Source organism: Cydia pomonella, chromosome 1, assembly GCF_033807575.1.
Source record: "Cydia pomonella isolate Wapato2018A chromosome 1, ilCydPomo1, whole genome shotgun sequence".
NCBI classification, from domain to species: Eukaryota; Metazoa; Arthropoda; class Insecta; order Lepidoptera; family Tortricidae; genus Cydia; species Cydia pomonella.
The window spans coordinates 43,204,312-43,219,662 of NC_084703.1; the positions used below are offsets into that span (position 1 = coordinate 43,204,312).

At 36.8% G+C, this 15,351-nt stretch overlaps 1 protein-coding gene and 1 long non-coding RNA gene across 3 annotated transcripts; both read left to right on the plus strand.

The window, feature by feature from the left end:
* Positions 1-39: 39 nt before the first annotated feature.
* LOC133524380 (uncharacterized) lies at positions 40-11,295 on the plus strand. 2 transcript variants are annotated; one of them, XR_009800366.1, is made up of 3 exons: positions 40-1,380; positions 4,046-5,713; positions 7,808-11,295. It is a non-coding gene; the product is annotated as an uncharacterized LOC133524380 (long non-coding RNA). The 2 variants fall into 2 exon arrangements; XR_009800367.1 differs by having other exon boundaries at positions 4,046-5,506; positions 7,808-11,294.
* Positions 11,296-13,258: 1,963 nt separating this feature from the next.
* Positions 13,259-14,942, plus strand: LOC133529736 (uncharacterized). The gene is made up of 2 exons (XM_061867539.1): positions 13,259-13,503; positions 13,634-14,942. The coding sequence occupies exons 1-2, from the start codon at positions 13,467-13,469 to the stop codon at positions 14,296-14,298; spliced, it is 702 nt and encodes a 233-aa protein (XP_061723523.1). The 5' UTR covers positions 13,259-13,466; the 3' UTR covers positions 14,299-14,942.
* The last annotated feature ends 409 nt before the right edge of the window (positions 14,943-15,351 follow it).

Consider the following 15,351-nt stretch of genomic DNA (forward strand, 5'->3'; position numbering starts at 1 on the left):
TATATGGGTTAGTATTACAGCATTAGATCAGCTTAACAGTTATTAATGGTGTATTAATAAGAGTAATTATAATTATTTTGCAATAATAAAGCCATAAAAAATAATACATTGGTATTGTTGCAGCTGGAGTGGATGCAGAATTTATTGCGTTGCGTTAAATCGTAACACTTATATGATATCTGAACAGACCTCAGTATATATTTGACAGTTCTAAGCAAGGCCCCCCCTGCCTCTAACTTCCATAGCCCCTCGTTGTCTGGGCGGCTACTGGGAAAATCGAAATTCGTCAATTGCGGGCATTTTTCTCTGTCACTCTAATTACGTTTTAGTGAGAGTAAAAGACAAAGATCCCCGCAGTTTGCGAATTTCGGTTTTCGCGGTAAGCCCCCTGTTCTCAGCACAAAATTTGATACTCAAGCCAAGCTAAACTTCCTAGCTGAACTATACGTGAAAAGTAATCCCATATTTTTTCTAGTGTTTGTTGGAACGACTAGCACATCATTTATCCGTACAATAAGGCATAATTCTTTCGTTAAAGATATAATTTGAATACTTCTTACTATGACTGTCACAACGGGCCGCCATTTGCGAACTAAATAGCTCCGCGGCACAAAATTGACGCCCCGCCCGCTTCGGCACAATGTGTGTGGGGTCATTTTTCGGAGCTAGTTCGACATCTATGTTTATTATCAATCGCTGTTCGTTCCTACATTTTTTTTAATTTGCCGCTTTTTTCTACTGACGGAAATGGCTTGCCTGACTTGGGCATCTATAAAATGCTCAAAAACGATGACCGACGCGTTTATGCGTGATGACTGATGAATCTATAGGGATTTATTAATAATAAATGGTTAGGAAGCAGAAGTTATTTCTGACACTAATAGCGATACCGGGACCTTTTTGATACCGACACCCTCAAGCGCCGTGTTGAGATCATTGATCTGAATTTTTCATTTATTGTTTGTTGCAGTCAAATGAATTCTACACGGCCAATAAGCAACCAGAGGGCCGATGTTTGCATCGTAATTCTCAAATTGCGGGCATCTTTCTCTTTTACTCCAATAAAGGTATAATTAGAGTGACAAAGAAAGATGCCAGCAATTTGAAAATTTCGGTGTTGGTGATCGCTTTGAAGCTGCAAGCGTTCAGTCTGTAGGCTACCTTCTATTATGTTGAATTGAACTATGTGTACGTGCCTTATGCTTGTGTTGTATGGGATACAATATTTACCATTCTCTTCAAAAACATGCAATTACTCAAAGTAATTATTATAATTTAATAGCCAAAGATATGAGCGGGTCTCATAATTTAGCAATGCATAGAGATTTAGTGTTTACAGTATGGCGACATTGTCAGCATTCAACAAAATATTCTGGATAAGTAAGTATGATTTTAAAATAGGTAGATAAATCTCTCAAATTTACGTTCAAAAGTATATCGTTTACAGTCTTAATTGTTCTACATATAGAACTATCACTTTCTGCTAAGCTGTTACAGAACGGTAGATACTTTTTACACCTTGTTTGATCCGCTATGCTGACTGTACAGTGGTTGCTATTAAAGACTAAGAATTGTTATTTTACGAAAAGTGATTTACAAATGCCTGAACTAGGATTTCCTGTGTTTCAGGCAGTAAAGGACAATATTCATAAATTTTTAATTATTTACTTAATTATAAATTATAAGTAGTACACAATGAAAGTCTTATCACCTTAACAAAATAAATTACTTAAGTACCTATTAAACATTAAAGTACAGTAGGTAATGCTGTAACGACTATTAGAAGTTCTCTGTATCATCGTACGTCATATTTTGAAGGCCGTAGAGTATTACAGTAACACTTTCGCTACCAACGTTTTTGTAGCGCTACGCTAGTAGCCGACTCCAGCGTTTTCCCGCTTTGTAGAGAAAAGCGACTACGAACAGAGAACCCACCGAGCGGGTTCCTGGTACTCAATGTGTTAAACAATAATTATTACTTATGCCTTTACCGAGATCGGAACCACAGAATAAACAGTTTCCATGACCAATTGCCTCCCGGCTGAATACTCGTGTAGTGGTTAACGGCCATGTATGATGAGCCCTCGTGGACGTCAGCTGCCGCTCCGTTGGTGGGTTCAGGAAAGACAGCCCCCGAAACACGTAAAACAAAAAAAAAATGTCATCGCCTCCCGTTTGATACTTTGTCAAATGATAGTTCAGATGCTGTTCATTAAAAAAATCGTCAGCCGGTTATATCGCGGTGGTAAGAACATCAACTGGTCGCATGAACACGTAAAAAATAAGCGCTATACCTTTTTAGATAGCAATAACAAATCATTAAACTTTGCATGTAGTATTTCATCAGGCGTAAACGCCTGAAAAGCCATCAACGGATTACGCAATTTACAAATTACGCATACTTTGCCGCACATAAAGTGGTAAGGTGCATATTTTTTAGATGTTCACTTTACAGCTGACGGTCATTCCACCGCAATAGAATCGGCTGACGGTTTTTTAGTTTAAAACAGTTTCTAAACTATCATCTGACAAAGTATCAGGCGGGAGGCGATGACTGACGAAATATGCTCATAGAAGCTCCGCGGTCTAGAAGCTTCATCATCGTAAACAGAGCCACTATTTGAACTTGTATACGAAGCCGTTATATTTAGACATTGTATCAAATTCATCAAATGGTTTGCTAGCATCCGTAGTTTTTCTAAATAAATACATAGAAGGAATGAAAGTGACCATAGTAGTAATAAGATGCTAAAATAAGAGGTCTAAAAAATGGCACTATTCGATCACTACACCTTATAAAGTCCCGCGTTGGTTTGTAGGTGTCTGTGTGTTCGCGATAAACACAAAAACTAAGTACTGAACGGATTTTCATGCGGTTTTCACCCATCAATAGAGTGATTCTTGAGGAAGGTTTAGGTGTATAATTTGTTAAGGTTTTGTGTAGGTAACCCGTGATGAGCCGGGATGGGTTGCTACTTTATTGATATTTCTCGATTAACTTCCACCATATTTCAAATTAAATTCCACTTGGTGCGACTCTGTCCGTCCGTCTGTCACATTGCTAAATATCTCGAGAAGTACTTAAGCTATCGATTTGAAATTTGGAATAGTAATGAAAAACGCTAACCCAGACATATTGGAAGTGTAATTTTTTTTATTTTATTTATATTAATTATGGAAAATGCCTAATATAAAGAGAGGGCAAAATTTTAAAGTCTAGTTACTAGGTCAAGTGGGGTATCATTTGAAAGGGCTCAAATTGAACATTACATAACAATTTTTTATTTTAATTTTAATAGTGAAAAAAAACTTATGAAGAAAAATGTGAAAAAAAATACGATTCCCCCTCCCCCCTTATCTCCGAAGTCTACGAATGAAAAATTATGACACTTTTACATTGTTATAAAAATATTATAAAGATTGCAGGAAAAATAAAACCAGACCTCCATCTTGATAACTTTTTTTAAATAACAAAAAACATTTTATAATTTAATTTGCAATTTAATCCCATTTGCGGGTGTTTATTATAGTAGAACTTGATATGCGATTAAACTAAAGATACTTCCTTTTAAATAAAACATAAATTATTGAAATCGGTTCACATGATAAAGAATTATCCCTGAAAACCAACATACATCTAGATCGCTCAAATTAGTTAGCCAATTAGCCCATAGATGGCGCTGTACACAATAATGCTAATAGTCTACTTCTGGTCAAAAGTCTTTTGTGATTATACATAGTTAAATGAAAAAATTGAAAGTTTGTACGGAACCCTCGGTGCGCGAGATAAACGAACTCGCACTTGACCGGTTTTTTTATTTAAAAAATCCTATAAAAATATGACTAACCCTAATTCCGGAACCAGTTCAGGAATTCCAGGCTGGGACCCAATATCGAAAATCACTTCGGGAATTGGAAACCATCCGATATTGCATGTCCAAATCAGATAAGACTCTATTTGAAAAAAAAAAACAAGTTGGATAAGGCCAAGAAGAAGTCATATTTGCAAAAGGTGGTCAGAATTATCTTCATATTTAACTTTCAGGCCTCTTTTGTTCATCGGGAACCTCTTTTCGAGACAGAGGGTCCTACCCAACCATTCAAGACGTAGTCTCTTTCAAAACGCCCCAGCAGACAACACAGGGAGCTGGAGAGAGCGAACTAACCATAGACATCGAAAAATTGGACGTCCATAGATTAAAACAAGACGATACCGCATTTCGCAATCAACTGATGGCCGGCCTTGGAGGCGATCTACTTCTACAAGACGAGAAAATAACAAAAGATACTAGACGCGTGCAGAAATTCATTAACCCAATTGGATATGCCATGGCATACAAAATACAATTCAGAACGAAAATGGCGGACGTCATGTTACAACTCATTTACATGGCTAGATCGAAAATCAAAAGCTTTGAAGTTCATGGATATATCAACAGAGAATCACCGGAGTACCGTGTAGGTTTGATCATACGGAAAATGGATAACTTGGTCTATAAGGCTATGAGGTATCATGCGGTAATGATAGGAAAGCAAAACCAAGGGAAATGGGACACAGAGAGCACTTCAATTCTAAATTTGCACCACAAAATTGTTATGGCGCACGAAGATTTCATGCACCTGTTCTTCGTACAAATGCATTTACATGAGAGGCTTGAAACAATGAATGGAAACCCTATTCACTCTAGCAGTGACACAATTGACACTACTCGTCAAGGATAATACAAATTGAATTTCAACCGTCTTCTAAACTTCAAAGCCATTGGTTCTTGATTTGTCGCGATTTTTACTTCTACTAGACACTGTCACGAGTGTCTCGAATTACGAAAAGTGTACTCATCAATTTACAACTAATAATCAGACATAATCCGCGGGGCAAAATTGTTTGACAAGTAGGGAGTTCCTGTATCGATAAACTTAACTATCGATGCTAGTTCTATATACTAGTGATCACTCAAGGGTTTGCTTGTAAAAATATGTTTTTATTTAGAGTAAAAAAAAAATGAAATAATAACTCAATATACTTCGTTTTTAAGACAAGACAATTTTATAATTTTACTCATCGCATTTTTTTAGCCAAGGCGGAAACGCTTAATGCCCGAAAATATGGCACAAATTCTGGTCGTTTACTTTAACAATAGTAAATGGGACACTCACGAAGAAAAAAAATTGTAAAATTGTTTTGTCTTGTCTTAAAAACGAAGAAGAGTACATTGAGTTATTATTTAATTATTACTTTTACTCTTAATAAAAATATATTTTTACAAGCAAACTCTTGAGTGATCACTAGTATATAGAACTAGCCTCGATAGTTGAGTTTATCGATACAGGAACTCCCTACATGTCAAACAATTTTGCCCCAAGGATTCCTACGTCTGAATATTAGTTGTAAATTGATGAGTAGACTTTTCGTCCTTCGAGACACTCGTGACAGTGTCAAGTAGAAGTACTGTTAAATCCGCTACTTGACGCTAGATGTCGACTATAAAAAATAATAAGCGTTTTGGTAAGAAAACTGATTGAGCACTATGCTTACTTATTTAACTTATTAAATAAAGAAATAAGTAGGTACCATAAAATTATTACTCGTAGTTCAAAATAATCAGCTATTTAAATTGCCAAATATAAAAGCCGATTTACGAGCTAGGTGGTTTTAGAATTCCACGTGTAATGATCGCCCCTATGAAAAGCAAGATAATATTATTTTTAACATGTAAGTTTACTAATCATTATTATGAGTACCTTCCACATTTACACATGTGTTCCCTTGTCGCTGACCACCACACATCTTCTAAGTTATTAATAAATGTTTAGCGACTGTATAAGAGGGTCGGCAACGCGCAATGAACACAACTGGATTTGTAGGCTTCCATAGGCTACGGTGACCGCTTACCATCAGGTGGGGTCTAAGATGCGGTATAAGGAATATTTACTCGCATCTGTTATTTATTTGTGATAAGAAATAAATGATAGATAATATTCACATTGACACATTCCAAATACGTTGCCTAGTACAATTGCGTACGGACATTTTTTTTGTTATTTGATTATGATATATCAAATGAAAGCTTATTTTATATATAATCTAACTCTATTTGGTTGCTTTTTAAAAAGTGGATCTAGTCCATGGTTGCCTAGATTTTATATAAAAATCGGTTAATCATTCTAGTAAATATTCCTTATAACGCATCTCCTAACTAGAACTGGTGGAGGGCTTGACAGCGTGTGGTTTGCTAGTATAGCGGTGCTGTCATACTTATCTCTTCAAGTGGCGTTAAACCCGTGGGTGGTCGGATCGAAAAGCAGTAAGGCTTAGAACTTATTTTTTTTTCAAAATTGCTTAACTCACTGGGATTAAGTTCTTGCAGTTTCAGTCTTAAGTGTGTGCGCTTATGGAGCATGCCGTACGTTATGCTTTTTTCGGGTTTACCGCAAGAAATAAATCGCAACTTATCCTTAATCGAAAAAGTAAGTAACAAGTTAGACAAGGATAATAACACTTGGTATACATTTTTTTGGCGAGGTCCGCTTATTCGGGATGGACATGTAATTAGACCTGAAAGAATTAATTTTAATTTTTATTTTATTTCACAGTAGTACAGACAAGGATATTAGATAAACATATTGTTATTATAAAAACATTTTGGCTCAGATTACAAATAAGGAAAATCCAGACGGGGCAATTTTTCACACAATCTGATTAATTTCTCAATTACATTGTGTGGTGTGGACGCAAAAATTTCTCAAGTCAGAGTCTACTTCGATTGTAAAGACCAGTCCCCAAACTGGACATTCAAATTGACAATTAGGTCAGCATTTCAATTTGCATCAATCTCATCTACCGGTCACATGTACAAAATAAAATCACCAATTTTAGATTTATGGCGACAACCGAACTCTCGAAGTAAACAACTTGCCCACAAACCTGCATGCTAACATCGAAATTTGTCATTTTCGCGTCCGTAAACCGTAAACGAACGTCACAATATTACAATGTAATCAACCACTTTTATCGTGACATTCATAAATCGAAATTGTCTGTGACCCCTTCATAATTATTACATGGGTAGTTATTGCAATATCTTACTTATCGATATCATTTTATCGACATATACTTGTGACTATTTTTTCTTTGCTATTCCTGGTATCATTATATTTGACAATCTCATGACAATCACTGACATATAGTACGCAGAGAGGGATAGTCCGCATACGGCTAATCGGCCAAAAGTGAAGCCGAAACTCACAGCGTCACCTCACCAGTACCCGTACCTGAGTCACTGACAGTGTCAAAACTGACATATACGCTATTGATATCGTAATTTACTTCCTATACATCTCGCTCGCACTTATATGCGAGTACGAGCGAGATGCGTAGAAAGTTACGTTCTCGATAGCGTTTATTACAGTGCCGAACTGGTGGTAGCCACATAGAATGTTAAAGAAACAAAATGGCGCGGTTTCTTAAGCGATGCGTAGACTAGAAAGAACTTGCATGCAATTTACGTTACATTGCCGACTGCTAAGGTAAACTGCATTCAAGAGTTTGATCAGATATTGCAATTTAATGAAATGCATGCAAGTTCTTGCTAGTCTAACTAAACCTTGCTTTAGAGGCGGCGGTTGAAGGAACATTTTTTTTTGCGTTCGTAATATTACGGCCGCTATATGACGACACCGCTATTCTAGGAAACCAGAACTTAACTGGATTAATTTTGAATATTAGGCCACCTTCTACTAGAAAACTACTACTCGGCTACTAGACGCTGCTAGATTTTTTTTTATAATGATTGTATACATTTTTCAGGTTTATTCATTCATTCATTAGGTGTGGCAGAATCGAAAAAGAAGTATCCCAGAATTCAAGACGTGGTTTCTTTTTCCGAAAAAGACAATTTGAACTTCATCAACCGCTTAGTCAAAAATATGAAATACTATTTAAACATGGAACAATTCAGAAGCAACGAAGAGTTGTTCCGGCGTCAGATCAGAGGTAACTTAGAGGATCCAGTTCTTCTAGAAGGAAAACTGTTTGGAAACAGACGCGTGCAGGCAAACATAAAAAATCCAAAAGGGGACCCCACAGAAGGTTATCTGAATGCTATTAACCTACAGTTCCGAACTAAAATCCTAGATTCCATGTTACAACTCGTTTATATGGCTAGACATTATTTGAAACTATTCGAAAGAAATGAGTACATGGACAAGACATCCGACGCCTACCGTATCGGGGTGATCGCTAAAAAACTGATGTATATGTACAAGAAATCGATTAGGATTTTAGAGGTTTTAAACATAAGGCAGAGAAAGGACATCTGGGCGATATATAATACTACAACGCCCGCGTTGACATTGCACCATAAGGTGGCTAAGATGCACGTAGACTTTAATTACTACTACGAAGTGCTGAAGAGGCTGCACGTTAAGATCAGGCAGGTGAAGCATATGCCTCGAGAGATTCCACCTCTTAAGAAAAAGAAAGAAGTTTGGTGATTGGAGTAGGTATTTGGAGTGCAAGCGCTGGGGAAAATACACCGTATTATAGTCCGTTTTAAGACGAAAGTGAAGAAACCGGCTTTCCATGCAAACGGAGTCCCTATTATTTTTTCTGGAATTTAGGATTATTGAAGATATATTGAAACAATTTTATGTACCTAATATCAAACCGCTATGTCCCATTGCAATTTAAAAAAAAATATATATTATAAGGATAAGAGTCAGACCATGCCAAGTTAGCAGTGATTTTGATAGCATTTAAGTAAACGCCATAGTTTCATAGAAGTTTAACGCTTAAAATAACACTAGCACAGTCTGGGCTATCAAAATCGCTGCCAACTTAGCATGGTTTGACTGTAGGAGCATTTAAAAAAAAAATCGAATTTGTTTTTCGCTCCTAACTCATAATAATCAAAAATTGAAAAACATAAAATAAACGAAGGGGAATATTCGCTGTTGCAAACTCTTTTTAACACGCTTTTATTAGGTCGACCTGTAAGTACCCCTAGTGTACATTTATTCGATAGCGAAACGTGACGTACGCGTTTGCATTAAGTCTCATTTTGTATGGGATTTAGAAACAGGGCGCCAAGCGGGACGTGTTGGAAACTCAAAATCCCATACAAAATGACACTTAACGCAAATGCATACTTCACGTTTCGCTATCGAATAAATTTACACTAGGGGCTCTGTATGTAACTATGTAATGGAATCTAAGGTAACTAATTTAACCATCTTCCAAGGATCGTAGTGTCATGAAAATTGGCAGCTGTATGTAGTTCTGATGAGAATACAATAATATGGTACTGTCGAACTGATCTGATGATGTAGCCCGTAGATATGAACTGGAACTTCATGATGGAACATCGTATCATAGCTGTGTTTGGAATTGTTAGAAAATTCTTGTAATGAACTTTGACCACGATTAGGTTTCAAGGTCTGATGATGAAGCCGGAAGATAGGCACTGGCATTCCATGATGGAATATCGTATCATAGTCGTGTTTACAGTCGTGAGAAAGGTCACCTAATGGACTTTGAACACGATCAAGTTTCAAGGTTATAACAAACCTATTATATATTATTATTATATAATTATAGGCGAGCAGCTATTAAGCTGATGAGCCTATGTCACACAGTGTCCTGTATTATACAGTTCAAAGTTTGTAAAGTCGTATCACATCACTTAGTAACATCAGTCTAACTTATTGTTTAAAAGCCACTTGTCCAATCTGTTTTTAAAAACATTAACCGAGGGAGCAGTTACAACACTATCCGGTAAACGGTTCCAAGCCGCCACGACACGGTTGGACAAAGAATGGTATGCAGCTTTAGTAGTAGTGGGAGTGCGAACTATTCTTAGGCTGTGACTAAATATTTTTGGTTTTTACGTGCATTTATAAAAGCGTGTTTTTCTAGTGTTTTTTAAACTATTAAGTTATTAAATCAGCAGTGTGTGTAAATCGGAAACTAAAACACGTGAATATAATTATCCATACCTTCCCTCCCGAGCGCAGAAACAAGGACCAGCTAGTTCTATAGGTACCTGTCACTTCAAAGGCCGCAACCGATTTTATTCTGTCACGAGGTAAATGCGGTAAAGGTGTATCAGTATGTTTCATCGAGAGCCTCTTTCAGGGTATGCATTTGGAAACGGTTGAACTGACGAGTCTTCTAATTCCTGTGATCCAATATGTATCTCTGAGTGCTGCCATTAGTTTAGCAGGGCCGGCATGGTACATCAGAGGATGTTTGGAAGCTATCTTATATATACTATCTTTGGATTATCAAATGTTTGCCCGGTATGTAAATCGGACAGACAAAGTCGGCAGGCTCATCGCTGAGAACTAATGTAGTGCGAATCCTCATTAAGCCTTCTTCGTCCTTGAACAATCTTCAGGAGTCTCTTTTCAGCAGACTGGAACTCTTCACAGGTCAGTTCACCACTGCTTATTATGTGAATTTTTACAGTTGTACGAAAATCTCAATATCCACCCTACCATTCTTACGTGTATTTAAAGAAGTAAGACAGTGTAGACAGAAATGTAGTGTTGTTAGCGAGAACTACTTTCCTGGCTTCTTTGTTGACTTCTTGCTCATCTACATTCAATTGAGGTTTATTGTACATAAAAAGTAAATTTTATGGTAAATCTGGCAATGAAAATGATGTTTTACATTTGTTTTTATAAAACCTAGCTTTTGCAAAGGTTACTTGTCACTTTTCGCCATCTATCAATAAGGATCAATATGGAGCGTAGTCTAAATAGACTACGCTCCATAAGGGCATCATCGCCATCAAAAAGGCGTTTTGTAAGTTACAATAAGATGTTTTTAGGGTTCCGTAGTCAACTAGGAACCCTTATAGTTTCGCCATGTCCGTCTGTCTGTCTGTCTGTCTGTCCGAGGCTTTGCTCCTTGGTCGTTAGTGCTAGAAAGCTGAAATATGGCATGGATATATAAATTAATAAAGCCGACAAAGTCGTACAATAAAATCTAAAAATTTAATTTTTTTTAGGGTACTTCCCCTACACGTAAAGTGGGGGTGAAATTTTTTTTTCGCTTCAACCCTAGAGTGTGGGGTATCGTTGGAAAGGTATTTCAAAACTAATAGGGGTTTTCAAGCAACATTTTTTGATAAAGTTAATATATTTGGAGAAAATCGCTCCGAAAGAAAATAAATGTGTCCCCCCCCCCTCTAACTTTTGAACCATAGGTCCAAAAAATATGAAAAAATCGTGGAAGTAGAGCTTAAGAAAGACATTAAATGAAAACTATAGCGGACGTGATCAGTTTAGCTGTTTTTGAGTTATCGCAAAACGTTTTCCCTTCATAGTAAAAAGACTGATTATGCAAATTTCCTTGCAGTTTAGCTTATTGTGACGGAAGAGTAACTACGGAACCCTACACTGAGCGTGGCCCGACATGCTCTTGGCCGGTTTTTTTTAATTGGTATTAACTCTGAAACTAGGCGAAATTAAGAAAAGTTTATATGACATTTTAGTCTCTAAATGGGATCAGGAATACACTGTTAAAATCTTTCGGTGTCCTCATGTTACACTTTGTATAACCCGCGAAATACTCATAATAGTAAAAAACCGGCCAAGTGCGAGTTGGACTCGCGTTGCAAGGGCTCCGTACATCATTAGATTTTTCTTCCTCTGCATCTATTACATCCGACTCCGAAAATCCGACTACAAAAAAAATCCGCGCCACGTATTACATCAGGCGTCGCCCGACTATATTAGGTATACGAGACGAGCGCATCGGATCACGAGCAGAGCGCCCTGTAAGTTGCCCCGTTAATATGAGGGTGCCTTTGGTGCCTAAGACTTTACGTCGGCCTTCGCCCGCCTCTTTGAGTAGGTATGAGGACGCCGTAAGCGCCTGGCACTGGTCTGCGCGCAGCGCGTCTCATACGTCAGGATTATCATAGTCGAAAGGTCAAGGGCGCTTCAAGCACTGAAGCGCGCACATCACGTCAAATATGTCAGGCTTTTCCCGTTTTTTTTGTGTTTTGTGCGAAGGCGCCGTGCACTGTTCATTAGGGTTGACACGACTCTTTTTGTATAAGTGCACTTAAGGAGCCTGGCACCACAGAACCCGCAGCGCGGCCCCATGAAGTCCGGCCTTTTCAGTACGAGGGCGCCCCAGGACAGGAGCGCTTTCAGCGGGCTTAGTTCAACACTGTAGCATGTGGGCGCCGCGCCGCACAGTAGGCCGAGAAGTAGCTATTAAACGCCAATGGCTCTGGTTGGAAAGCAATATCATAATTAAAACATGGTACGTATACCTATATAACTGTAAACAAAAACTGTAATACTTATGTTGCTTTACCATAATCGAATTACGCGTATAGGTATGGGATAAAAAGTAGATTTTGAATCCGCAATCGTCGTAGTCGGGTCTACGACGATTGCGGATTCAAAATCTACTTTCCCTAAGGAATCGTTATTTTACTGGATCAATCAGGTGCATGCAAGCAATCCCAAAACAAGAGCTAACAATACTATGGGACGTTATTTGAAATGTGCTACTTATACCCTTTTCTTAACGATGTACAACACGGTATCATTCTTTAATTATAAGAGTCCATCTGAAATAATTTTCGTCTTTAATAGCACAAAGAGTGGGAGTGTCATTAAGTATATCTAAACAATATAAAAAAAAATTGCCATGCGGAGTTATCTTGGTCCGACTTTGTTTTCTTATTCATGACAGACTTAGGATATCATAAGGGAAAAAATTGTTCAATGACGTTATTTATTTAGCTTCAATAAAGATGTGACACCTTATTTATCAAATTATAATTATAACTAATTCCTAGGCATCGGAGTTTTTATCGCATGGCAAGACTAATAGCGAGCTATGGAGTCGACATTAGCAATAAAATTCAACGCATATTCATACTCATACTCATTACTGATTTTAATTTTATAATCATGGACAAGAACGTTGACGAGTTTGTAAACGATCCTTTAATTTTATCTGTGAATATATAAATAAGTATGACAAATAAGAATAATGATCATATTTGTATTAATTATACTCAGAAATTTCATTAAAAAACTAATTTGTATATTAAAAGAGGCAAAAATAATATGAATATAAATTAATCAATACAAAAAATGGTCAGTATTCTTATTTGTTATATTTGTGTCCTGAAAGACAAAATTAAAGGATCGTTTACAAACTCGTTAACATTCTTGTCCTTGACTATAAAATTAAAATCACTAATTAAATAGGTGAAGGAGTATGAGTATGAATAGGAATGCGTTGAATTTTATTGCTAATGTCGACTCCAAAGCTCGCTATTAGTCTTACCATGCGATAAAAACTCCGATGCCTACTAATTACAATTTTAATCTAGGATTCGGTACCGGTATCTAAACTAGGTACCTAATAAACCAATATTAAACGCTTTAAGCACAATAATAGAGTTGTGCGATATTTTATTACAAATGTGAAAATTATAATGATGGTTCGCTTCACGAAAATCTTGTTTTTGATATGTGAGTACCTGCTAAATAATGTTTTTTTATTTGTTTACTACGTAGAGTACATCTATTTGATAATTGTATTTAAACAAATTAGTATAATTATTAGTGTCTTATATTCCCTATACCAAATTTTTATTTTTAGGCATACACAAGTCTCTAGTAGACCTGAAAAAAATACACCCAATAATTCTATACAATGTGTCTATTCCACAAGCACTCGCAGACCCATATATTCCTAGTGTTATTAAACAAGTAAAATCTGCAGTAGATATAGACACATTTAGAACTGACGAAGTGTTATTACGTAAATATGTAAGAAGTAATCTCGAAGAAACTATACAATTAAAACCAGAGAGTCGACGAGTAATAAAACAAGTGACTAAAAAGGGCTCTACATTGGACCCATTGTATACCAATGCAACTAATTACCAATTCAGGACAAAAGTGCTAGATAGCATGCTGCAGCTTGTGTATATGACACGGCATTATTTTAAACAGTTTGAAAAATATCAATATATAGACAAAACATCGATAAATTTTAGGATTGGCTTCGTTTCTAGAAAGCTCAGAATGCTGTTTAGGAAGGCTGTGAGGATTTTCGAGATGCTGAACATCAAGCAGAGGAAACAAAAATGGGGTGAGACGGAGAGTATTACAGCGCCGCTCAGTCTCCACCATAAGGTAGCGAAGATTCACGTGGACTTCGAGTATTATTACATCGTTATAAAGAAGTTGCACGCAAAAGCTCGGCCGCGCGATCCGCCACAGTACCACCAACCAGTCTGGCAACTGGGGACTATAGACTAGGTAGACTCGCTCACCTAGCACAGTATAAGGACGGTGTCGTTTTTTAGACCGAGTAGTTCAACTTCGATCATTTTATAATCTCGTACGCAGAGCTGTGCTAATGTATTTCTTTTATTTTTAAATTCCTTGATTATTTTAATTCCGGTACATACATAGAATGGTAAGTGTTATATATGTATATAATAGGCACCTAACATCATTATACAAGGTGTTACAAAAGATTGACGATATATTTGAGACCATAATTAGTATTATATTCCGACAAGGTCAATTATAAAACCCAATTACAGCGCCACCTGCCGATTCATAAAAAATGTCTTTAGTAAGTAATAAAAATAATAGCTAATAATCGATTCGAAAAAATGTATCCCGCCTGTATAGGTGCCGCGTAAAAGTTAGCTTTAGGTTTCCTTAACTTAGCGATGTCTACAGGAAAGACGCGAACGAGTTTGCAAAAAAATGTGCTTGATCCATTCGAGTTTTTTCATGATTATAATATTTGAATCTTGCATATAACTTGAATAACGTTTGGAGAAATAGGTGTCCAGAACATGTATTTTATTAGGGTGGCGTCCTGTTTTTTTCTGGTTATTCCTTTCCATTGCTTAATAACACGTAACAAAAATAAAAACAACTAAATAAACCTTAATTAACTTTATTTCCATTATTTCAAAACCGTTCGAGGGCCACTCACTCCTTAACGCGTCATGATATACCTACATATAAGTAAAGTAACGGGGGCGAAGTCTGCCATGCCTTTCAAGTGCGCCTACTACTAATAAAACTGCAAGCTACCTACTAGTAATGTCGATATGATAATAGAATATGACTAGTAGGTAGCTTGCAGTAAGCTTTAAACCTTAAGTTCATAAAAACACAATAATAAGCTTTCTCTAGGTAAGAAAATAGTAATAAAATAAAATTGTTAAGTATAAGCTAGCACTCTGGTACCACGTTCTTACTAGTTTTTTTTTTGTTTTTTTTTAGGGTTCAGTACCTCAAAAGGAAAAAACGGAACCCTTATAAGATCACTCGTGCGTCTGTCTGTCGGTC